The sequence below is a fragment of the Talpa occidentalis genome, unplaced genomic scaffold (assembly GCF_014898055.3).
Source record: "Talpa occidentalis isolate TD23 unplaced genomic scaffold, MPIMG_talOcc4v2.1 talOcc4.12, whole genome shotgun sequence".
NCBI lineage: Eukaryota > Metazoa > Chordata > Mammalia > Eulipotyphla > Talpidae > Talpa > Talpa occidentalis.
Genome location: NW_023601212.1, coordinates 40,614,212 through 40,635,645, shown reverse-complemented (window position 1 = coordinate 40,635,645; position 21,434 = coordinate 40,614,212). Strand labels below are relative to the sequence as shown.

At 47.4% G+C, this 21,434-nt stretch overlaps 1 protein-coding gene across 1 annotated transcript; it reads right to left on the bottom strand.

Annotated features, from left to right (window-relative positions):
* Positions 1–4,155: 4,155 nt before the first annotated feature.
* Positions 4,156–7,885, bottom strand: DAND5 (DAN domain BMP antagonist family member 5). Its single transcript, XM_037504379.2, has 2 exons — positions 7,586–7,885; positions 4,156–4,540 (listed from the first exon to the last, which is right to left on the bottom strand). Exons 1-2 carry the CDS (start codon positions 7,883–7,885, stop codon positions 4,295–4,297), a joined length of 546 nt encoding a protein of 181 aa, XP_037360276.1. The 3' UTR covers positions 4,156–4,294.
* Between the last annotated feature and the right edge of the window lie 13,549 nt (positions 7,886–21,434).

Below are 21,434 nucleotides of genomic sequence, written 5' to 3'. Positions count from 1 at the left end.
GCCATGGTGCCGGAGGGCCGCGTGAATGGGGCATTGTTTGGTTGCTGCGCCCTGGCCCGACTGTCCCGGACCCACCCGGACACACCCCAGCCGGCAGAGACCGGGAGACCGCTGAGGAGACACCGAGGTGGAGAAACAAAGCGAGAGAGAAACAGGAGTAATGGGGTGGGGGGAGTGACTCCGGGAAAGACTGACAGACGTGGGGAGAGATTGAAAGACGGAGAAACAGGGAGACCAGAGGGTGAAGAGAGACAAAGATAGGAAGAAACAAAAATACGGAGACAGAAAGATCAGAGATTTCAGGAGACCCTGGGAAAACCAGAGAGACATGGAGAGAGTTGAGAGGGATGGATATGGGGGGAGAGAGATAGGGGGAAAGATAGAAAAGATTTAGGGCTGGGACACTCGCCTGGAAGAGATGGAGCGGTAGAAATGAGATACAGAAGGGAAAAGAGACAGAGGAAGGAGGAGTAAAGACAGAGAAAGCGATGGGGCGAGACAGAAATGAGAGACCTTCAAGCTGGGGAGGAATAAACGAGGAAGGACAGGCAGAGGGAGAGGGACGAGGAGGGGGAGAGACTCTGGCAGAAGGTAACCTGCCACAGAGACACCCAGTGAGATGGAGGATCAGAGAGACCAAGGGAGGGGGTGACAGGAATGCTCCTTGTGTCTCTGGTCCTACCACTATGTCTCTTCTCCATTCCTCTTTAAACAACATGCCCCCCATCTGGCACTCTCAGAAGTCCCAAAATGCTCCTCTTGCACATCTTCTCACACTCTCTGAGGACACCATCCAAACGGGGACTCAGTCCCTGGGTACTCTTCCCAGATTCTCTATGACATCCTCCTTGATACAGTGACACCTGTGGATACACCCACAGACATCCAATGACACAGTCATGGTCACTGTCAGATGTCACATGTATGTGACAGGGACTCTCCTATTCCTATACCAGAGGACATCATCACATGAGCTATGGGCTATGCGGTCACACATGGCCACATACCGCCAAAGGAGCTCATAGTCCACAGGAACACCATCATGTGGCACTCCAGACACACAGTGCACCCTTGCCTATACACAAATTTCCCTACACATTGATACCTTCATAGATGTGCAAGTACCTTCTAACCAGGCACCCTATCCACCCCCCAGCAACTCCACACTCTCCCTCCCCCCAACCCAAATTGGGAGCACTGAGTCCAGTTCTCCTTGTTTGACAGGACAACAGAGATGGGGGGGAAGGGAGGGCCCCACCTCCATCTTTCTCAGGGGCTGGGTCAAGCCAGGCCAGAGTAGTTCCCTAACTCCTGTCTGGGTCAGCTTGGTCCAAACCTGGACCAAGGGTGTCCTCTGGTGGCTATATATGGTATCTGCACCCATCAGGTGGGATGGCCGGCCGCCTAGTGACCCAGTGGCAAACCTGAACAGAAGAGCAGTGAGAACATACAAAGCCCATACAGAGCTAAGGGTCTGGAAGCGAGAACCCAGAGTCTGCAATGCAGATCCCAGAATCCAAAATCCAAATCTAGATTCCCACCCATCAAGATATAGAATCCAGATCCAAGAATTCAGATCCTAGAATTTAAAATCCAGGTCCAGGGCCTCCCTGGCGGCGCAAGGGTTAAGACGTAACCTCTGAAGCTATCTGCAGCCACTGCAGCAGGAGTTCAATCCCCTGCCAGGGAGCAATCCACATGGCGCAGCAGACCTCTCCTGACTCGCCCACCGCTCCCCTCAGCAGTGTATTTCAGTCAGTCTGCCTATTCTGTTCCCCACTTTGTCTCTGGTGAATCTTCTCACCCCCAGTGCCTCTGGCCTGTACCCCAGCTCTTACATGCACAAATAAATATTAAAAAATAAATAAAATACAGGGCCTCCCTGGTGGCACAGGTGGTTGAGCGCCACACTCTGAAGCTGTCCGCAGCCTCTGCAGCGCGGGTTCGATCCCAGCCAGCCGGTGAGAATCCCACATGGCGTGGCAGATCTCTCCTGTTTCACCCGCTGCTCCCCTCAGCAATGTATTTTATCAGTTTGCCTGTTCTGTTCCCTGCTCTGTCTCTGGTGAATCCTCTCACCCTTCCGCGCATCTGGCCTGTACTCCGGTTCTTGTATAAATAAATAAATCTTAAATAAATAAATAAATAAATAAATAAAATCCAGGTCCAAGGGCCCGGAATCCAGAACTAAGAACCCATACCCAGAATCCAAAACTAGATCTTATTTCCCAGACTATAGAAAATGACCTAGAGCTCAAGGACCCAAAACCCAGAAGCCAAACCTCTTAAGAGCCAGCCGCCAGCCATACCCAAGCCCTCTAGTTTTAGGGTCCAGGTAGTGGGGGGCTGGAGAAGGGAGGGACAGGAGAAACAGCATCTCTGCTGGTTGCTACCCCTATGTATGTACACACACACGCACAACTTATTCACCCACTTGGCTCAGAGCTTCCCCTGCCCCCAGTCATCCCACCAAGATCAGACACACAGCCACTTCACTGAGACACAAAAAAACCCACTCCCAGTCCTGTTCCCAGACACACTTGCAGAACTGTGGCGGCTGGCACAGGCATGCATGTGTGTGTCCACACACACACACACACACACACACACACACACACTCTCAGAGCAAGCAGAGAAGCCCCACGCCTTGGCAGTCATGCAGCCCCTGGGAATGGGACCCCTGGGAAGGGGCTCACTGAACACCCCCATGCCCACCCTAACCCTCCCCTGCCTGGCCGGCTGGCGGTCTTTAATACAGATGCCAAACTCATAATTGTAACTGAGGGTGACAGGGTCACCTTGAGCCCCAGATGCTCGCGCGGTGACAGATGGCGTTGGCAAACCTGATTAGCGGCCCCCGTGCCAGCGCCTGTGGCACCTGCATCTCCCACCCCTCCCCCGCTCCCCCAGCACTCATTACCCACCCATTACCAGGCCTGGGGGTTGGGAGTGGGGGCCGGCTGGCACTGCCCGGGAGGGGGCAGGGACTCCAGGGGCCCCCTGGTACCAAGGTTCCCAGCTGGTTCCCTGGCTGGCAGGAGGTGGGCACAGCTGAAGGAGGGGGAAGCAGGCTCCTCATGCCTGCCAGAGAGGGGGTGCCCGAGATGCCAGGGCTGAGCTGCCCACTCAGAAGCTGCTGGGGTTTGGCACAGAACCCTGGAAGGAGGAGGGAGAGTGTGCCCCCCATGGTTCCCTCATGACCCTCCCCTCCAGGGCCTTGGAGCCAGGCCTTGGGAGCTGCCTGACCTGCGTGTTCCCACCCCTCTGTGCAGGCCTGTGGGGTCAGAGGTCACGGGCTCCCACAGCCCACTGGCCCATCTGTTTCCTCAGTTCCCTTCCTCCTGCTCCCCTCACCTGGGGCCTTCCTTCCTGAGGCAGGAAGAGGGCTGAGGGGGGCCCGGCTGCCCCACACACACTCCAGGGGCATTTGGAAGCAACCCTGACAGCACCACATGTCCTTGCCTCTGTGCCAGACGGGCCCATCTGCTAGGGCCCTAGTTCCAGCCGCCCAAAGCCAGGCTGCCCTCACCCACCACAGACCCTGTGCCCAGCTGAGAAGGAAGCATCCCCACTGCTCACACCTCAACTCGGGGCTACCCACTCCTGGGGAACCCCAGTGGGAGGAACAAATACAGACATTGGGACTTGGCCAACCTTTATGGTTTCTGTGGAATGCCATGGAGCACAGGGGATGTGAGACCTGGGGCAGAAGGGGCAGCAAGGAGCAAGTGGGTCCTGACTTGGGGAGTCCAAGTTTCCCCCAACAGCTGCCTCTGCCTCCCTGCCCGAATTTCTTGGGCTCCCCAGAATGGGGTGATCCCTGTGTCTCCTGGTCTGAGTGGGGCCATCTGTCCTCCTGCAGCTGGAGTGTGTCTTTGACTCCCTATGAGAGGTGGCCCAGTCAGGTGGTTGGGGGGGGCACACTGCCTGGGGTTCGAATGCCACCTCTATCACTTACTGCTTTGTGACCTTCAGTCAGTGACTTTCCTTCTTATGTGTAGTGGGGTAATGCTAACCCTATGACACAGGCTGCTCTGAGCACAAGTTAGTACGCGCCTAGTGTTGAGCACAGGGCCCAGCACACAGTGAGTGCTCAGGAAGTGTGCACTGCCACTATGAGTAGTCACGCCCTTGCCTGGGGCGGTGCCTGATATCCCAGGAGCAGTGTGAGGACACTGGAGACCTATCTGGCTGTCCCCAAATCCAGTGTGCACGGTCCAGGTTGGTATCTTTCTGAGTTTGTCTCCATCTCTTCCAGATCTGTGTGTCTGGGTGTCCATCAATCATGCTCAGCTCATGCCTTCAGATTGCAGTGACACCCCTCAACCAGCACGGTGGTTGTCTTCACCCGACGACGGACGGCTCGGCCACCTGCCCAGCACCACAGGACCACCGGTGCCCTGCGCTGGTGAGTGGGCACACAGCTGCTGCAGAGGACAAGCGGAGCAGGACCTGAGCCAGGGACATAGATGGAGGAGCAGTGGCCAAAGCAGAGGTGATTACGTAGGCGAATGGCTGTGCAGCCAGGCCGGGAGAGCACCTATAGCCAGAAACAGGGAGACAAGTAGGTCAAGGGCATGAATCAACTTCCGTCCACTTATACCACACCTTGAGCAGCATAGATGTTCAAACCCTGACTCTGTCATCTTCTGAAGACTTTGTGGTTTGGGGCAAGTCACACAACCTCTCTGGGCCTCAGTTTCCTGACCTATAAAATCATCAAAGTTCAACCACTCTAGGTCTTTCAACAAGGAGGACTAATACAGGGAAGGGCTGGGCCTCCCCGGTGGCGCAGCAGTTGAGCACTGGGTTGCGAGGCTGCCCTCGGCCTCTGCGGCGCCGGTTCTATCCCCGGGTCCCACATGGCGTGCAGACCTCTCCTGCCGCCCGCTGCTCCCCTCAGCAGTGTACTTCAGTCCCTCTGCCTGCTCTGCTCCCCGCCCTGGCTCTGGTGAATTCTCTCACCCTCCCGCGCTTCTGACTGTGCCCAGTGCATGCACAAACAAACAAATAAATAAAAAAAAAAAAAAACATGCCTCTATAAAAAAAAAAAAATACAGGGAAGGGCTGATTCTCCCAAACAGCAGAGGATGACAAAGTGGCATGGGGATTGGCACCACCAGGAAGCTGTTGCCACCACTAAAGCTGAGGGCTGGCAGAGGGGGAGGAATTACAGGACTTCAGCAATGGGAGGGGGAGGGGTTAAACAGAAAGACCTTAACCTACTGCTATACACAGCCCAGTATATGTTATTTCCTCCTACGATCCCTCCCAGTAAATGTGTCTTTCAACTCACCCACAGAACACCATTCTGCCCTGTTTAAACTCTGCATCTCTACTCACCCCTCCCCTTTCACCTCCCCAGCTCTCTTTCACTCACTAGGCCCCAGTCACCCCCCAACCTCCTTGCTGTTTCTCACATCTGCCCCCCACACCTTTACTGTGCCTTCCTCCTGGCCCATCCTTTCATCCACCCTTCCCCAAGCCCATCCCAACTCTGCCTTCCTCAGAAGCACCTCCAAGGGATACTTTGCTCCCTGATACTCTCTCTCTCCTAGAGCCCTCATCTCTTTCTTCATGGGCTCATAGCAATGTATGTAGTTAGGTCTCTTGGGGGTTGTTCTTCTAATGTTTCTTTCTCTCCCAGAATATAAGCTAGCAGGAAGCAGGGGCTTTTTCCATCTAATTTGTGGCTTAGCCCCCATCAGCTCATCATAACAAAAGCTAACACCTACCAAACCAAACACCATGCTGTGCCCATGCTACTCACCTTAGATGAACTCCTTCTTCCCCATGATGTTACGACATTGGAACGACTGTTTTCCCCTTTTACAGATAAGGAAGTTGAGGCTCAAAGAAGTCCCTTGCTGGCCCAAGGCTACATGGCTGCTAAGGGGGCTGTTAGTCCTCAGAACATCTCTCTGCCCCCTTGGAGCAGTTGCAGAACCGGGAGAGAGTACATAGCCTGATCCCAGAACAGGGACCCCCTTTGCTGGATGCATTGTGCATGGTTTTACTGGTGCAACTGAATAAGGATTCGGGGCAAAGGCACCTGGTCCAGGGCTGTGCAATCACTACAACATCCCCTAGATTCATTGTAGGTTGCTAATGAATAACACGCCCTAACCAACATGGTCCCAAACACTTTGCCTGAATTGTCCACCATCATTAGCTCCACTTTGCAGCAGTAGGAACTGGGACTCAGGGAAGGGAAACCACTTGCCCTAGGACACAGAAACCAAATGGCAAATTTAAACCCATGTATACCTGGCTACAAAACCTGGACCATAAATAACAGACAATGAATGCCCAATGCCCTTAAGGAGCACCAACTGAATGCCCAGATCCATTCTGTTCTCAGACAGGCTTCCCAAATAGCCCCGAGGAGGCAAAGGCTACCATTACTCATTCAATAGATTCTGAGCACCTGCTGTGTGCCTGGCTCTGCTCTGAGGCCTGAGGCAGGGACATAGAAGGGAACAAGACATAAAGATCCCTGCCCTGGTGAAGCAGACATTCTAGTAAGGGAGACAGATGACAAATATAATTGTAAAGATGACAAATAAAATTGTAAAAATTTTGTAACAATGGTCACAAAATCAGTAACAAAATCTTATGTTAGGTGATAATGTGTGTACTACAGACAGAAATAAAACAGAATGAGGAAATGGAGTGGGAGGCACTACATTTTAAAATGATATCTGAGGGCCTCCCTGGTGGCGCAAGGGGCTAAGCACAGCACTGTCAAGCTATCTGCAGCCTCTGCAGCACCAGTTTGATCCCCAGGCAGCCAGAGAGCTACCCACATGGCACAGCAGACCTCTCCTGTCTCCCCGCTGCTCCCCTCAGCAATGGATTTCAGTCAGTCTGCCTGTTCTGTTCCCCACTCTGTCTTGGTGGATCCTCTCACTCCCCCACCTCTAGCCTGTATGCCAGTTCTTGTATGCATAAATAAAGCTATAAAAAATAATAAATAAATAAATAAATAAATAAATAAAATTATATCTGAGTGAAAACCTAGAGAATGTTTTCACTCTGGGGGTGGGAGACTAGTAGAGGTAAAGGGAACAGCCAGTGCAAAGGCCCTGGGGTAGATAGAGTATTGGTGTGTCTGAGGAAGAGCAAGGCAACTAGTGTTGTGGCAGGAGACAATTCAGTAGGAGAAGGAGAAAGAAGAGGTGAGGGCAAGGAGGGGACAGGCAGAACATGAAGAGCCTATGGACTGGACTGTTGAAAATATTTGGGTTTTTGCTTAGAGTGAGGTGGGAGCTATGGAGGGACCTGAGTCAGGTGCTCACAAGCATCCCCTGGCCACTAGTTGGAAAAACGGACTGGGGAGTGGGGAAAGAAGGGAGGGGTGTGGGAAGGAGTATGGATAGCAGAAGCTGGGAGACCAGGATGAAGACACAACAGCATCAGCCCAGGTGGAGAGGCTTATGCTCCATTTTACAAAGGAGAAAACAAGAGAATCAAGAACATCTTGGGGACAATGCAGAGTTTGCACCCAAACCTGTCCAGTGCCATAGCCTGTGCTCTGCCAGCACGGAAACCCAGTCCTCTCCCCCCCTTCCCCACCTACCCTCACCTGAGTGAAGGGCACAGCCTTGCATATCTCCTGGGTCATTTCCTCTGGGTCTAGTGGCAGAGACACGGGGGCAGTCACCTCTTGCCTGTGCTGGAGTCTGCGGGCCTCCCATTGTGCGCTTTTCTGCAGGTTCAAGAAGACTTGCCAGCTGCTAAGGGCAGATATTGGCACAGGGGAGGTCTGATTGGCCACAGCCCAGGACTGTAGTGGGGAATCCCAGGGTCCAGGCCTCCCCCAGCCTGTGGACAGCCAAGTTCCGCTGAGCAGGCTCAGAAGAGGAATCAGCTGACTAAGGAGCATCTGTCTGTCTATCTGCCTGTCTGTCTGCTGTTGGGCTCAGGGTCGTAAGTAGTAGACCCTGCTGTCTGGTGGGTGGAATCTGGGCCCTCCAGATCTACTTTTAAGGGCTTGCCCCAACCTGGGCAGCCTGGGAAGGGACTCTGCAATCCCACACCCTCTGGTTCCCACCCCTCCCCCAACCTGGCTGGGGGCCTGGGGGTGGGGCCTATGGGTGTGTGGGCTGAGAGGACCTGGAAAGGTACATCTAGAGGCAGGGACTGAGAAGCACAATATTTGGAGGCCTCAAGTGGCCCCTTGGGATGGACCCAGTCATCCATTTAGCAAAATCATATTTGCCCTCAGAGTCTCTGGGTTCCATCCCAGCATTGCAACTTACTAGCTGTGCAACCTGATTTAGTCCCTTGGACACTCTGGATTTCAGCTTCCTCTTCTGTTAGATGGGGCTAATGACAGTCCCTATGGGGGACTAATTTATGTAAACAGCTTAAAATGAAGGCTGATGCATAGTAGCACCATGAACAAGCTGTGATTAACATAGTTGCTGGAGTTTTTTTGGTTTTTTGTTTTTCCTTTAGCACCTATTAGAAGCCAGGTAGAAATCTGAGCCCTCTGGATAACAGGGGATTAGGACAGAAAGTGGGTCCTTACTGCCACAGATTTTACATTAATTCAGAAAATAGACAATACAAGATTATTTCAGAGGCTTGAGTTTAAGAAGATACTGAAATGGCGTGTGCCTTAGAGAAGTAGGGGCAGGAGTGTCTGCTCTCAGGGTCATGGAAGACCTCCCAGAGGAGGTGACATTTTTACAAAGACCAGAGGTGGCATGGGAAACTGTGAGAACAAATTGGTGGGGGTGAAGTGTTAAAAGCAAATTAAGGGAGTTGGAGCCGTATCCGAGGCTGTGGGGCTGCGGAGGCGCCTTGGGGGTCCGGCCGAGCCCTGGAGCCTCTGCGGTCTTCATCTCGCACCCTTGTGAGGAACTGCAGGTCGCTGGGCGTGAGAAGCAGCAGTATGCGCCCTTCCCGTGCCCACCCACCCGGTACCCTGGCCCCAGCTGCGAGAGCGACGGGGTGAGCTCGCCCTCTTGCGGCGACTCTCGGGACTGCGACGTGGCTGCACCCTAGACCTCTCTCGACGAAGCCCCTGAAACTGAAACTCACCTGGAAACTCACCTGAAGATGAGCTGACGCCTCCCATTCACCCCATTTCATCCGAGTTCATTAGCATACCAAACCCAACTTTCCCACCGTCCTCTAGAACCAGCTCGTGGCAGCACCGATCTGTCAGATGCTAAAACCCCAAACTTTGGAGCATCCTTGACCCCTCTCTCTGATCCTTCCTCCCCCAAATCTGATATGACAGCACGTCGTAACTGGTTCAGAATCTACCCAGAATTCTCTCATTTCTCTCAGACTTCTCATTCCCCCACTTGTACAAACCCCCATTATTGCCTACCTGGACCAAAACAGTCCCACTGCCGTGGCCCCCCAACCTTCCCCTACCCCGCCAAAGCTTATCCTCCACACCGCCTGCAAACGGCACCTGAGTTTAGGGACATATTCCTCCTCCGCCCAGAATCTTCCCGGTGTCCCACATCATTGGGGTCACAACCAAAGCCCTCCCTGCAGCCCACCAGGCCTCACCCAGTCTGCTCCCATCACTCCACCCCTTCTCTCCCCCTTTCTCTCTCCGTCTATCCACACTGCCCTATTCTCTGTCCCAGATTCACCAGGCATAATCCCATAATATTATACAGCTGTGCAATGCTGTAAAGCTCTTTGTTTTTTTTTTCTTTAAGATTTATTTATTTATGCATACAAGAACTGGAGTACAGGCCAAAGGTGCTGGGGGTCGGGGGTGTCGATGAGAGGATTCATCAGAGACAGATTGGGGAACAGAATAGGCAGATTGACTGAAATACACTGCTGAGGGGAGCAGCGGGGAGGCAGGAGTGGTCTGCTTCACCATGTGGGTAACTCCCTGGCCAGGGATCTAATAGCTTCATAGTGTTACATCTTAAACCCTTTTGTGCCACCAGGGAATTTCTCTTTATGTTTCAACATGGAAAGATACTTGAGAAATACTCAGTTCAAAATTTCAAAACATGGGGCCTTGCTGGTAGTGCAGCTGGTTGAGCGCAGCACTATGAAGCTGTCTGCAGCCTCTGCAGCATGGGTTCAATTCCCGGCTGGCCAGGGAGATACACACATGGCGCGGCAGACCCCTCCTGACTTGCCCGCTGCTCCCCTCAGCAGTGTTTTATGTCCATCCCTCTGGCCTGTACCCCAGTTCTTGTATAATAAATAAATCTTTTAAAAAATTTTCAAAACAGGGTGTCTAGTAAGCACTGACATTTAGGGAGAGGGAGATAAGAACTTACAACTACAGTATTTACAGTTGGCTTGTATTTGCATATTGAAAAGAAAAACAGGCTATTCCTAAGGGGGGGAGCTTCACTTTAGAATTTAAAAATTTTTTGAGTCACATGCATGTCTATGAACACACACAAAAAAATAAGAAAGGAAAAACTTCCTGTTACCCCTAAAGTCCACATTTACCATCCCAGAAACAACCATCGTGACTTTCTTGTAAATGCGCACTATATCTCTCTTGTCTTTAAACACAAATGAAAGCAGTCTATACCCTTGTTACACTGCTAGTTATTTATATTTTTTATTATTTTTTTTATTATTTTATTTTTTTTAAAAGATTTATTTTATTTATTTATACAAGCACTGGGTACAGTCAGAAGCACGGGAGGGTGAGAGAATTCACCAGAGCCAGAGCGGGGAGCAGAGCAGGCAGAAGGACCGAAGTACACTGCTGAGGGGAGCAGCGGGCGGCAGGAGAGGTCAGCGCGCCATGTGGGACCCTCCTCCGGTGGCCGGGGAGCAGCCGGGGATCGAACCGGCGCTGCAGAGGCAGCGGGCAGCTTCGCAACCCAGTGTTCAACCGCTGCGCCACCAGGGAGGCCCTATTTTATTTTTTTAATAATTTTTTTTCAAAGAGTTATTTATTTATGCATACGAGAGCTGGGGTGCAGGCCAGAGGTGTGGGGATTGAGAGGACTCACCAGAGACAGAGTGGGGAACAGAACAGGCAGATTGATCAAAGTACACTGCTGAGGGGAGCAGTGGGCAAGCCAGGAGAGGTCTGCTGTGCTATGTGGGTTGCTCTCTGGCCGGCTGGGGATTGAACTTGTGCTGCAGTGGCTGCGGACAGCTTCATAGGTTGTGTCTTAACCCCTTGCGCCACCAGGGAGGGCCCCTATTTATATTTTTTAAAGATTTATTTTTACTTATTTATGCATTCAAGAACTGGGGTATAGGCCAGAGGTATGGGGGTGGGATTATCTACCAGAGACAGAGTGGGGAGCAGAACAGCCAGATCGACTGAAATACACTGTTGATGGGAGCAGCAAATGAGACAGGAGAGGTCTGCTGCGCCATGTGGGTAGCTCCCAGGCTAGGGAACGAACTCATGCCTCAGTGGCTGGCTATAGCTTGATAACCCTGATACTTAACCCCTGAGCCACCAGGGAGGCCCTATATCGCTTGTTTTTTAATTGAATGAATTCTGTCATTCAAATAAGAATAGATAAAAATATCACAAACACCCTTGTACTCATTCTCCAATTAAGAAATAAAAGATTACAGGGCCTCCCCGGTGGCGCAGCAGTTGAGCACTGGACTGCAAAGCTGCCCGCAGCCTCTGCGCACCAGTTCAATCCCTGGCTGCTGGCGAGGGTCCCACATGGCATGCAGACCTCTCCTGCCGCGCCCTCTGCTCCCCTCAGCAGTGTATTTCATCAGTCTGCCAGCTCTGTTCCCCGCTCTGGCTCTGGTGAATTCTCTCACCCTCCCGCACTTCTGACTGTACCCAGTGCTTGTATAAATAAAGAAATAAAAAAGAAATAAAAGATTACAGATATAAGAGGAACTGGCTCTGTACTTCTCCCTAATCCCGGATTATGCCTATTATAATTCCTTTGCCTGTATTCATAATTTTACTATATATGTATCCACTCAGAAAAGACAGATAAAATTGCTTTGTTTTTTTTAAACTTAATATACATGGTATCACAATATCCTTTAACTTTCCTCCACTCTGCATTTCAAGGTCCTTCATTTTCACTACTGAAAATTATTCCCCATATGTACCCCAAATTTATTTCTCTATTATTCAATTTTTAATCCTCACAAACAGTTATACAAGAAACATTCTGGAATGTGACTCTTCTGCACCTGACTTCTTGCTCTTAATCTTTCTGGGAATTTTGTGCTGTCAGTGGTTCACACTGAAGTCACTTCTAATTGGGGGAATGCCCAGACCCTGCAACAGATCAGTTATACCAGAATCACTGGGAATGGGACTCAGGGATTGGTGCTTTTAAAAAGTACCTCAGGGCCTCCCAGGTGGCGCAGCGGTTGAGCACCAGGTTGTGGAGCTGCCCGCAGCCTCTGCAGCACCAGTTCGATCCCCGGCTGCTCCCCGGCCACCAGAGGAGGGTCCCACATGGCGCGCAGACCTCTCCTGTCGCCCGCTGCTCCCCTCAGGAGTGTATTTCGTCGTTATGCCTGTTCTGTTCCCCACTCTGGCTCTGGTGAATTCTCTCACCCTCCCGCGCTTCTGACTGTACCCAGTGCTTGTATAAATAAATAAATAAAAATAAATATTTAAAATAAATAAATAAATAAAAATAAAAAGTACTTCAGGGTGACTATGAGCCACTGGGCTGTACTGATAACCCTGATACAGCCGCAGGCATTGCTATTCTAAACAGCAGGAGGTGTCAAACTGGAATGTACATTTGATTCTGAATAGAGCCTGTTAACCTGCATTTCTAATAAGTAACCAGATGATATTGATGCGGCAGACCTAAGGATTACATTTGAGAACCACGACATAAATATATCCTTCATTCTTTTTAAATCTTGGTGTAGTATTCCAGCCTGTGGATAGTTGGTAATTTCTTTAACAAGTCATCTATTGTTGGGCATTTAACTTGTTTTCTGTCCTTTGTTACTATACTACAGGGGGAAAAAAACCCTGCAATGGAATATCATTCAGCTATAAAAAGGGGACAAAGCCTGTATTAATCTGCTAGGGCTGCCATAATAAAGTACTTAAATGATCAAAATTGCTTTTTTTGTGGTTCCAGAGGCTGGAGGTCCAAAATCAAGGCATTGGCAGAGTTGGTTTCTGCTGGGGTCTTTCTCTTTGACTTGTAGATGCTGTCTTCTCCCTATACCTTCACACTGTCATTGTTCAGTGTCTGTGTCCCAATTTCTTCTTTTTTTAAAGACACCAGTCATATTGAATGGGGCCCAACGTACATTTTTACTGGATTACTTCTAAATTTGACTACATTCTGAGATGCTGGGAATTAATGCTTCAACATAAGTGTTGGAGGACACAAAGATGAGCCTTGAAAGTATGCCAGGGGTAGAATCCATGGCCACATTGTATATGATTACATTTATGTGACATGTCCAGAATCAGTAAATCCAGTGACAGGAAAAAATTAGTGGTTGCCAGAGGCTAAAGAGAGAAGGTATGGGGAGTGACTGCTTAACAATTGTGGAGTTTCCTTTTGGGGTGGTGGAAAGGTTCTAGAATTAGATAAAGGTGCTGGTTGCACAACATTGTGAATGTACCAAATACTACTGAATGGTCCACTTTCAAATGATTGCTTTAATGTTGTATAGCTTTTACCTCCATTAAGACCTGCCCTCTGGGCCTCCCTAGTGATGCAAGGGGTTAAACACAGAACTATGAAGCTATCTGCAGCCACTGCAACACGAGTTTGATCCCTGGCTGGCCAGGGAGCTACCCACATGGTGCAGCAGACCTCTGCTGTCTCGCCCGCTGCTTGCCTCAGCAGTGTATTTCAGTCAGTCTGCCTGTTCTGTTCTCCACTCTGTCTCTGGTGAATCCTCTCACCACCTGCACCTCTGGCCTGTACCCCAATTCTTGTATGGATAAATAAATTTTTAAAAATCTTTCAAAAAATAAATAAATAGGGCTTCCATGGTGGCGCAGCGGTTGAGCGCTGGATTGCGAAGCTGCCCGCGGCCTCTGCGGCGCCAGTTCGATCCCCGGCTGCTCCCCCGCCACCGGAAGAGGGTCCCACATGGCGTGCAGACCTCTCCTGCCGCCCGCTGCTCCCCTCAGCAGTGTACTTGGTCCTTCTGCCTGCTCTGCTCCCTGCTCTGGCTCTGGTGAATTCTCTCACCCTCCCGAGCTTCTGACTGTACCCCGTGCATGTATAAACAAAGCAAACAAACAAACAAATAAATAAATAAAACATGCCCCTATTTAAATAAATAAATAAATAAATAAATAAATGACTAAATAAATAAATAAAAGGCAAATTTATCTTTAAAAAAAAAAGGCCTGGGCCTTCCTGGTGGCGCAGCAGGTTGAGCACAGTGTTGTGAAGCTGTCTGCAGCCTCTGCAGCACCGGTTCAATTCACGGCCAGCCAGGAAGATTCCCACATGGTGCAGCAGACCTCTCCTGTCTTGCCCGCTGCTCCCCTCAGCAGTGTATTTCAGTCTTTCTGCCTGTTCTGCTCCCCGCTCTGTCTCTGGTGAATTCTCTCACCCTCCTGCGCCTCTGGCCTGTACCCCAGTGCTTATATAAATAAATAAATCTTTTTAAAATTTCTTTTAAAAAAAGGCCTGCCCTTAGAAGCTCCACCTCCATGAGTATTTGCCCCTGCTGTATATAGAGTGCAGGCTAGTAGCTGGAACTCAACTCGGGCTGCCTTGACATATCTACCACTGTTTCTCAAAGTGGTCCTCAAATTTCCTGGAGGTAAGAAACTGCATCTGAGAAGTCCCACAACTAGCTCCCTATCAACCCCAATCCACCACTTTCTTCCTCCCTTGCTGCCATTATAATGATCTATGTGTCTCACCAACAAGACTGTGAACTGTTTGCGTTCAGGGACTGTCTCTATTTCCTTTCCTATTTTTTCAAAGGACCAAGATACAGAGGAAGTGACTGCTAAATTCAGCCTGGAAGACAAGAACCTTAAAGATACTGGGGAGACCACTCCAAAAAATACTACAAGGAGTTCTAAAGCCAGAACCTCAGAGCGACGAATTACAATGAAAGAAGGCCAAAAAAAAAAAAAAAAGTTATTAAAAGAATAAATAAATAAAATCAAAGGAAAGACAAACACAATGGCAAATACAGATGTTAACATATCAATATTAACTCTAAATGTAAATGGACTAAACTCTTCAATAAAAAGACACAGAGTTGCAGCCTGGATTAAGAAACAAAACCCAACCTTTTGCTGTCTCCAGGAAACACATTTAGCTACAAAAGATAAAAATAGGCTCAAAGTTAAAGGATGGAAAACAATCCTACAAGCAAATGGACCAAAAAAGAAAGCAGGAACAGCTATACTTATATCAGATAAAACAGATTTCAAACTCAAAAAGATAAAAAGAGACCCCAATGGTCACTACATTATGATCAAGGGGACAATACTTCAAGAAGAAATAACACTCATTAACATATACTCACCAAACGAAGGAGCACCAAAATATATCAGACAACTGTTGTCCTCTCTGAAAACAGACATCAGAGAAAACACATACGTAGTGGGAGACTTCAACACACCACTATCAACAATGGATAGATCAACAAGACAAAAAATAAGTAAAGAAACCAAAGCTCTAAATAAAGACCTAGAGCAATTGGGCTTAACAGACATCTATAGAACACTAAACCCCAAAAAAACGGAGTACACATTTTTCTCAAGCGCACACGGATCATTCTCCAGGATCGATCACATACTGGGGCACAAGACAAACATCAACAGATACACCAAGATTGAAATCATATCAACCATCTTTTCTGACCATGAAGGCATCAAACTAGAAATAAACCATAAAAAGAAGGCAAGGAACTTTCCTACCTCATGGAGATTAAAAACCACACTACTGGAAGACCATTGGACTAATGAGGAGATCAAAGAAGAAATTAAAAAATTTTTTGAATTGAACGACAAGGAGGACACCAATATCCTAAATGTATGGGATGCAGCAAAAGCAGTAATAAGAGGAAAATATATAGCAATAGAAGCTCACATCAAGAAACAAGAAAGAACGCAAAGAAACAACCTAATCTCGAAGCTCAAAGATCTAGAAAAAGAACAACAAGAAAACCCCAAAACCAGTAGAAGAAAAGAAATAATAAAAACCAAAGCAGAAATAAATGAAATTGAAACTAAAAAAACAATCCAAAAGATCAATGAAACCAAGAGCTGGTTCTTTGAAAAAATCAATAAAATAGACAAACCCCTAGCCAGGCTCACAAAGGAAAAAAGGGAGAAAGCACAAATAAACAGGATCATCAATGAAAGAGGAGAAATCACAACGGACACAGCAGAAATCAAAAGAATAATCAGTAACTACTATGAACAGTTATATGGAAACAAGTTTAACAATCTAGAGGAGATGGACAAATTCCTACAACTCTACAATCACCCAAAGCTAGATAAAGAAGAAATAGAACACCTAAACAGACCAATTACAATTAGCGAAATTGAAATGGTAATCAAAAACCTCCCCAAAAACAAAAGCCCAGGACCTGATGGATTTACAAATGAATTCTACCAAACATTCAGAGACGAATTAGTGCCTATCCTTCACAAACTCTTCCAAAAAATTGAGAAGGAAGGGACAATACCAAACACGTTCTATGAAGCCAACATTACACTAATACCAAAACCGAACAAGGACAACACAAAAAAGGAAAACTACAGGCCAATCTCCCTAATGAACACTGATGCAAAAATCCTCAATAAAATTTTAGCTATCAGAATCCAACAATGTATCCATAAGATAATTCACCACGACCAAGTTGGATTCATTCCAGGGGCACAAGGATGGTTTAACATCCGAAAATCAATCAACGTTATCCAACACATCAACAAAAAGAAATATAAAAACCATATGATAATATCAATAGATGCTGAGAAAGCTTTCGACAAAGTGCAACACCCATTCATGATAAAAGCCCTTGAAGTTCTTGGGATACAAGGAACATATCTCAACATCATAAAGGCCATCTATGACAAGCCAACAGCCAGTATCATTCTCAATGGTGAAAAGCTGAAAGCAATTCCATTAAGATCTGGAACAAGACAAGGATGTCCACTCTCACCATTGCTTTTCAATATAATACTGGAAGTCCTAGCCAGGGCAATAAGACAAGAGAAAGACATCCAAGGAATCCAAATAGGAAAAGAAGAAGTCAAACTATCACTATTTGCAGACGATATGATATTATACATAGAGAACCCCAAAAACTCCACAGAAAAGCTAATTCAACTCATCAATCAGTTCAGTAAAGTGGCAGGATACAAAATCAACACGCAAAAGTCAGTAGCCTTCCTATACACAAACAATAAATCTGAAGAAGAAGAAATCGAAAAGACCATCCCTTTTGTTATTGAAACAAAAAAAATCAAATATTTGGGAATAAATCTAACAAAAGAGGTAAAGGACCTATACAAAGAAAACTATAAAACACTGTTAAAAGAAATAGAAGAAGACACAAAGAAATGGAGAGACATCCCCTGCTCATGGATTGGAAGAATAAACATTATTAAAATGGCCATCCTTCCAAAAGAAATATACAGATTCAATGCTATTCCAATCAAAATTTCAATGTCATTCTTCAAAGAAATAGAAAAATTATTGATGAAATTCATATGGAATCACAAAAAACCCCGAATAGCCAAAGCTCTCCTGAAAAAAAAAGAAGGGAATGGAGGCATCAGACTCCCAGACTTCAAACTATACTACAAAGCCATAATCATCAAAACTGCATGGTATTGGAACAAGAACAGACATACAGACCAATGGAATCGAATAGAAAATCCAGAAATAAACCCACAGATTTATGGTCAACTAATCTTTGACAAAGGAGCAAAGACTATGCATTGGAGCAAAGAAAGTTTGTTCAATAAATGGTGCTGGGAAAACTGGGTCGCTACATGCAAAAGAATGAAGCTTGACCACCACCTCACACCATACACAAAAATCAACTCAAAATGGATTAAAGAACTAGACATAAGACCTGAAACCATAAAATATATAGAAGGAAATATAGGCGAAACACTACGTGATTTGCACATCAAAGACATCTTTACAGACACATCACCCAAAGCAGTGATAGTGAAGGCAAAGATAAACAGCTGGGACTATATCAAATTAAAGAGCTTTTGCACAGCAAAAGAGACAATAACAAAAACAAAGAGAAACCCCACCAACTGGGAGAACATTTTTGCACCCAACACTAATGATAAAGGACTGATCACAAAAATCTGCAAAGAGCTGATGAGACTCAACAACAACAAAGAAAATAATCCAGTCAAAAAATGGGCAGAAGAGCTTAAAAGAAACTTCTCTGAAGAGGAAATGCAAATGGCCAACAGGCATATGAAAAAATGTTCAACATCACTTGTCATCAGGGAAATGCAAATCAAAACTACCATGAGATACCATCTTACACCAGTGAGAATGGCACATATTAAAAAAACTAGCAACAACAAATGTTGGCGAGGGTGTGGAGAAAAAGGAACTCTTCTGCACTGTTGGTGGGAGTGCAAACTGGTCCAAGCACTGTGGAAAGCTGTGTGGAGATTTCTGGACCTACTAAACATAGAGCTTCCATATGACCCAGCAATTCCACTCCTAGGTATTTACCCAAAGGACACAGAAACATCAATTCCAAAGAACACCTGCACCCCTATGTTTATAGCAGCACTGTTTACAATAGCTAAGCTTTGGAAACAACCCAAATGCCCAAAAATAGATGACTGGATCAAGAAGATGTGGTACATATATACCATGGAATATTACTCAGCATTCAAAAAAGATAAACACATGCAATTTGCTGCAACATGGATGGCGCTGGAAGGGATCATGCTCAGCGAAATAAGCCAAAAAGAAAAAGAAAAATACCGGATGGTCTCACTCATAGCAGGAATCTAGAAAACTTAAATAATGGACCAGGAAAATGAAAAACTATAAGAAAGTGAAAATCAAAATCAACAAAAACTATGAACCAGAGACACTTTTAGGGGGCGGGGGCGGGAGGGGAGGGATTGGGGTCAGAATGGGGGGCGGCAATTGTATGGGGAATATAACAATAAAATTTATAAAAAAAAAAAAAAAAAAAAAAAAAAAGATACTGGGGAGAATGTTCTAAAGACATGGTAACAGCAAAGGTAGAGCAAGGGTCATGGCATAACGCAGGTGGTGGAAGTTAACAGCAGAAGTAATGCAAAGGTCAGGACCACATGGCCCCTTCTACCTCCTAATCGTCTTCCTGCTTCTACATGTTGACCAATTCAAAATCTTTCTTGCTTTCTTGCTCAGCAGTCACAGGAGAATTATAAATCATTCACCAATAGGATACAGCTCAAAGACCTCACATAGCTCCCCATTGCGTTTGGAATAAAATCAAAACCACTCACCATGACCTCTAAGGCCTGCATGGGAGTTTCCTACCTAACATCCTTCACTTCATCACCTCCTTCAATTTCTTTCATTCACTGAACCTCAGTCATCCTGGTCATCTATCCTTTGGCAAACCCTAAAAAGGCTTGAGTTTTTGTTTTTGTTTTTTTTTTTTAATTTTTTTTTTTTTTTTTAATAAAGAGGCATGTATTTTATTTATTTATTTATTTGTTCGTTTGCACATGCACTGGGTACAGTCAGAAGCGCGGGAGGGTGAGAGAATTCACCAGAGCCAGAGCGGGGAGCAGAGCAGGCAGAAGGACCGAAGTACACTGCTGAGGGGAGCAGCGGGCGGCAGGAGAGGTCTGCGCGCCATGTGGGACCCTCCTCCGGTGGCCGGGGAGCAGCCGGGGATCGAACCGGCGCCACAGAGACTGCGGGCAGCTTCGCAACCCAGCGCTCAACCGCTGCGCCACCGGGGAGGCCCTTGAGTTTTTGTTTTTATTATGTGCTCAGGGAAACTTCCCATGCCCATGTGGGGACACAGACAGGGACACTCACTACAATGTCTTTCTGGAATCAAGAAATTTGGAAAAAACTGAATTGTCCACCAGAACAGCCTGATGAATAATTACAGTTTATTCATATCATGGCTAATATGCAACAGATTTATTTGTTAAAAATTTAACCATAGGGCCTCCCTGGTGGCGCAGCAGTTGAGTGCTGGGCTGTGAAGCTGCCTCCAACCTCTGCAGCGCCGGTTCAATCCCTGGCCACAGGCGAGGGTCCCACATGGCGCGACAGACCTCTCCTGCTGCGCCCGCTGCTCCCCTCAGCAGTGCATTTTGTCAGTCTGCCTGTTCTGTTCCCCGCTCTGGCTCTGGTGAATTCTCTCACCCTCCCGCACTTCTGACTGTACCCAGTGCTTGCACAAATAAATAAATAAATCTTAAAAAAAAAATTGGGGGGCTTCCCCTGGTGGCACAGGCGGTTGAGTGCCGTACTGTGAAGCTGTCCACAGCCTCTGCAGCGCCGGTTCGATCCCTGGCCGGCGGGCAAGGGTCCCACATGGCACAGCAGACCTCTCCTATCTATCCCGCTGCTCCCCTCAGCAGTGTATTTCGTCAATCTGCCTGATCTGTTCCCCACTTTGTCTCTGGTGAATCCTCTCACCCTTCTGCATATCTGGTCTGTATCCCGGTTCTTATATAAATAAATAAAAATAAATCTTTAAAAAAAAAAAAAGAAATACATTTTATACTATAAACCAAAGGTAACAGATTATACTTTCCAACTAGACTTTAATGCTACCCTGTATGTGCTACCTACTATCTTTGTAGGTAGCATGTGACCCTGACAAAATTGATCAAGTGGCAAGGTCTCTGTGCCCTCAGGCCCTTGAGCCTAGATAACTTGACCAATAGGATCAGCAAAAATGATACCATGTTTCTTCTGAGATTCAGTCATAAAAATGCCTTGCACTGTGCCTCCCTGGTGGTGCAAGAGGCTAAGTATCAGCATTATGAAGCTATACATAGTAACTGAAGCATGAGTCCCATTCCCCAGTCAGGTTGCTGACTATATGGTGCCCCACCCTCTGCTCCCCTCAGCAGTGTATTTCAGTACATCTGCCTGTTCTGCTCCCCACACTGTCTCTGGTGAATCCTCCCACCCTCTAGTGAGAGGCCTCTGGCCTACACCCCAGCTCTTGTATGCATAAATAAATAAATCTTTAAAAAAATAACCACTGTACACCCATGTTCATAGCAGGATTATTTGCAATTGCCCCCACCCCCCAAAAAAGGTAGAAGTAAGCCAATTGTCCATTAGTGGACACAAAATTTGGTCTGGTCATACAATGAATATAATTCTATCTTAAAAAGGAAGAAAATTCTGGGGTCTCCCTGGTGGCACAAGGGGTGAAGACGCAACCTATGGAGCTGTCCGAAGCCTCTGCAGCGTGAGTTCAATCCCCAGCCAGGGAGCTACCCACATGGCATAGCAGACCTCTCCTGTGTCACCCACTGCTCCCCTCAGCAGTGTACTTCTGTCAATCTGTCT

Coding starts and splice junctions, on each gene's coding strand:
- DAND5 (XM_037504379.2), bottom strand. CDS start 7,885: ATGCTCCTTAGTCAGCTGATTCCTCTTCTGAGCCTGCTCAGCGGAACT. Junction 4,541..7,585: donor AGGCTGTGCCCTTCACTCAG/GTGAGGGTAGGT, acceptor TTCTGGCTATAG/GTGCTCTCCCGGCCTGGCTG.